This window comes from Nicotiana tabacum, chromosome 18 (genome assembly GCF_000715075.1).
Source record: "Nicotiana tabacum cultivar K326 chromosome 18, ASM71507v2, whole genome shotgun sequence".
Classification (NCBI taxonomy): domain Eukaryota; kingdom Viridiplantae; phylum Streptophyta; class Magnoliopsida; order Solanales; family Solanaceae; genus Nicotiana; species Nicotiana tabacum.
In genome coordinates this window covers 109602519-109605488 of record NC_134097.1, presented here as the reverse complement: position 1 = coordinate 109605488, position 2970 = coordinate 109602519, and the positions used below count along the sequence as shown (strand labels likewise).

Sequence of the window (2970 nt, the reverse complement as noted above, 5' to 3'; positions counted from 1 at the left end):
GATCAACATCATATTCATACTTTTATAATAATATAGATTGAAATTATTTGTGGATCGGGTTGCACGCCACGTAATTTTTGGGGGGTTTTGGGGACAGATAAGAATTTAGGCAGAAAAACGATAAAAAGTGATAGTTTAAATGGGTTTTAGAATATTTACTCATTACATTATGACCCGTTTATCCAAGTAAACTCTTAGGGGTCGTTTGGTTAGAATACGGATTATGCAGGTATAAGTAATGCCGCTATAAGTTATGTTAGGATTAGTTATGCTGGGATTGTTGTTTATTCAATTGACATGTTGTATTAAGAATGACAATTGCATAATTTCTAAGAAGAAGGCATAAATTATACTGGTACCAACTATCTCACCCTATATACATTATACCAGAATAACTTATACCTAATTTGCTAACCAAACATAATATTAAAATTATATTAAATTTTTATATCACTCATATACATTTTTATACTTCATGCCAAACACCCCTTAAAATCATTAAAGGGATTTTTGGAAGAGTAAAGACTTCCCTGAGTAAGTGACTTGAGCAGTGACGTGCTTTCCTCCGAAGTCCAACCCCTTTGATTCCTCCCCACTTTCTTCCCCCCCTTCCATCTCTTCACTTCACTGTCTATATAAATATTCATTCATATGTAATCTTCCTACTCGTCAGTTTCTATTCACACTTCCCTTTATTCCTAGCAATTTCATCAGTTTTCTGGAGTCATGGCAGAAGAAATTCAGCAATCAACCCAAGGCCAAAGCTTCCCACTACAAGATCGAGTAGCCATCGTTACCGGCTCTTCTCGCGGCATCGGCAAAGCCATCGCCCTTCATTTAGCATCTCTGGGTGCTAAGCTCGTCATCAACTATTCCTCCAACTCCACAAAAGCCGACGACGTCGTAACCCAAATCAATTCCACCTTCAATTCCTCTCCACGCGCCATCGCCGTCAAAGCCAACATCTCCGACCCAGATCAAGTCAAATCCCTCTTCGACTCTGCAGAATCGGCCTTTCAATCGCCGGTCAACATCTTAGTCAACTGTGCCGGCGTACTCGACGGGAAATACCCATCAATACTAAACACAACCCTCGAGGATTTCGACAGGACCTTCGAAGTGAACGCACGTGGGGCTTTCATATGCTGCAAGGAAGGGGCTAGCAGAATCAAGCGCGGCGGAGGGGGGAGGATTATATGCTTAACGACATCATTAGCGGCGGCGTTCAGGCCTGGGTACGGGGCTTACACGGCGTCGAAGGCGGCGGTGGAAGCCATGGTAAAGATACTGGCGAAGGAGCTGAAAGGGACTGGAATAACGGCGAATTGCGTGGCGCCGGGACCCATAGCGACGGAGATGTTTTACGATGGGAAAACGGAGGAGATGATAAAGAGGGTAATTGATGAGTGTCCACATGGAAGACTAGGACAGACGGAGGATGTAGCGCCGGTTGTTGGGTTTTTGGCAGGTGATGCTTCTGAATGGGTTAATGGACAAATCATTCGGGTCAATGGCGGCTACATCTGATCCTTTTTTTTTTTCTTTCTTTTCAAACAATGGTGTTCGATCCTTGGTTCTGGTTTTAATTTGTCTCATTTTGGTTTGTTTTTGAATTACTACTTATTTAGAGTATTATTTTTCTACTGCTCTCTACGTTACTTAGCATATTTTTTTTGTCCGTTCCAAAAAAATTAATCCCTTTCTAAATTTAAAAACAAATTAACTTAAAATTCTAATTCTACCCTTAATGAAAAATTTTTATAATCATACAAATACTCTAACCCCATTTTAATTTGTTTACGACTACAAATTTCAAAAGTATTTTTTTTTTTTTAAATTTCGTGTTCAGTTAAATAAGTTCATAGTTAAAAAAGACGGAGTATATAAGAAGTACGAAGGAACAGCTGATGCAGGCAGCACTTCGTTGACATATCTACTTGCCGCCCGGGGACAGTTTTGGTATTTTAGTAGACCTCTTGCTTTAGAAATATTGTATCTCATGCTATTGTGTGTGTATTCGTTTGTTTATAACTTTCATACCCTCTGAGTTCTCAAAACGTGGACCATTTACACTACTCAGCTTTTGACGTGTCACTCTCAAATTGCAGCCTTTTGAACAGCCAGTACAGCTAACGTGTACTTGGGTTTCTACTTTTTAGTTCCCTATCATAGCCACGTGGCTATTGAGCTTATTCTCATAGTATTATAATTCAAAAACTCCATGTGAAAGAAGGTAACTTCAAAATCACTCCTTGTAAATACTGTCAAGTGTCAACTTTAATACTCCTATTATTTGCTTAAGGCTAAAAATCAAATATTACACACCTTAATGGTATTTTTAAAATTGTTTTGGTCAATTTAGTTTTCTTATTATATTTTGGATTTAAAATGAAGTCGATTAATTTTACAAACTTTAATTTGTCACTTTGCTTTTCTTTTTTGGTACCATGACTTTGCTTTTGAAATCAAACGTTGCGAGCATCTAATTTTTTATTTTTTCACTCACTTTTAGTATTTAAATAGATTTTAGGTTTAATTTTAATATTGTAGTTTTATTTCACCTTTTTATAAGTTTATTTTAGATAATTTAGAAATTACAAAAAAAGAGTTATATATTTTTAAAGTACTAGTATTAGGGTACGCGCTTTGCGCGTGTACCTATATCAATATATAAATAATTTTTAAAAATTATATATATATTATTCAATAATGTATTTTAGTTACTGAAAAAATATCAAAGAAAGAAAATGTAAGTTTCTAAATATAATGAATGTTAATCTTGCTAAGTTAGCTCATTAAACAAAGAAATCCTACGCCACATAAGTCTTTATATATCTTATTATGATTTATGAGATAATATATATCTTATGAAAATTAATGTTATCTTTATTACCAAATACTATAAACAGATAACAAAAAAAATACTTTAAAATAATTATTCAAAGATAATAAAATAAATTGAAGAATTTG

General features: G+C 35.3%; 1 protein-coding gene across 1 annotated transcript; it reads left to right on the top strand.

Annotated features, from left to right (window-relative positions):
- Nucleotides 1–544: 544 nt before the first annotated feature.
- On the top strand, nucleotides 545–1643 carry LOC107781387 (NADPH-dependent aldehyde reductase-like protein, chloroplastic). Its single transcript, XM_075237145.1, has one exon. It carries the CDS (start codon nucleotides 727–729, stop codon nucleotides 1525–1527), a length of 801 nt encoding a protein of 266 aa, XP_075093246.1. The 5' UTR covers nucleotides 545–726; the 3' UTR covers nucleotides 1528–1643.
- The last annotated feature ends 1327 nt before the right edge of the window (nucleotides 1644–2970 follow it).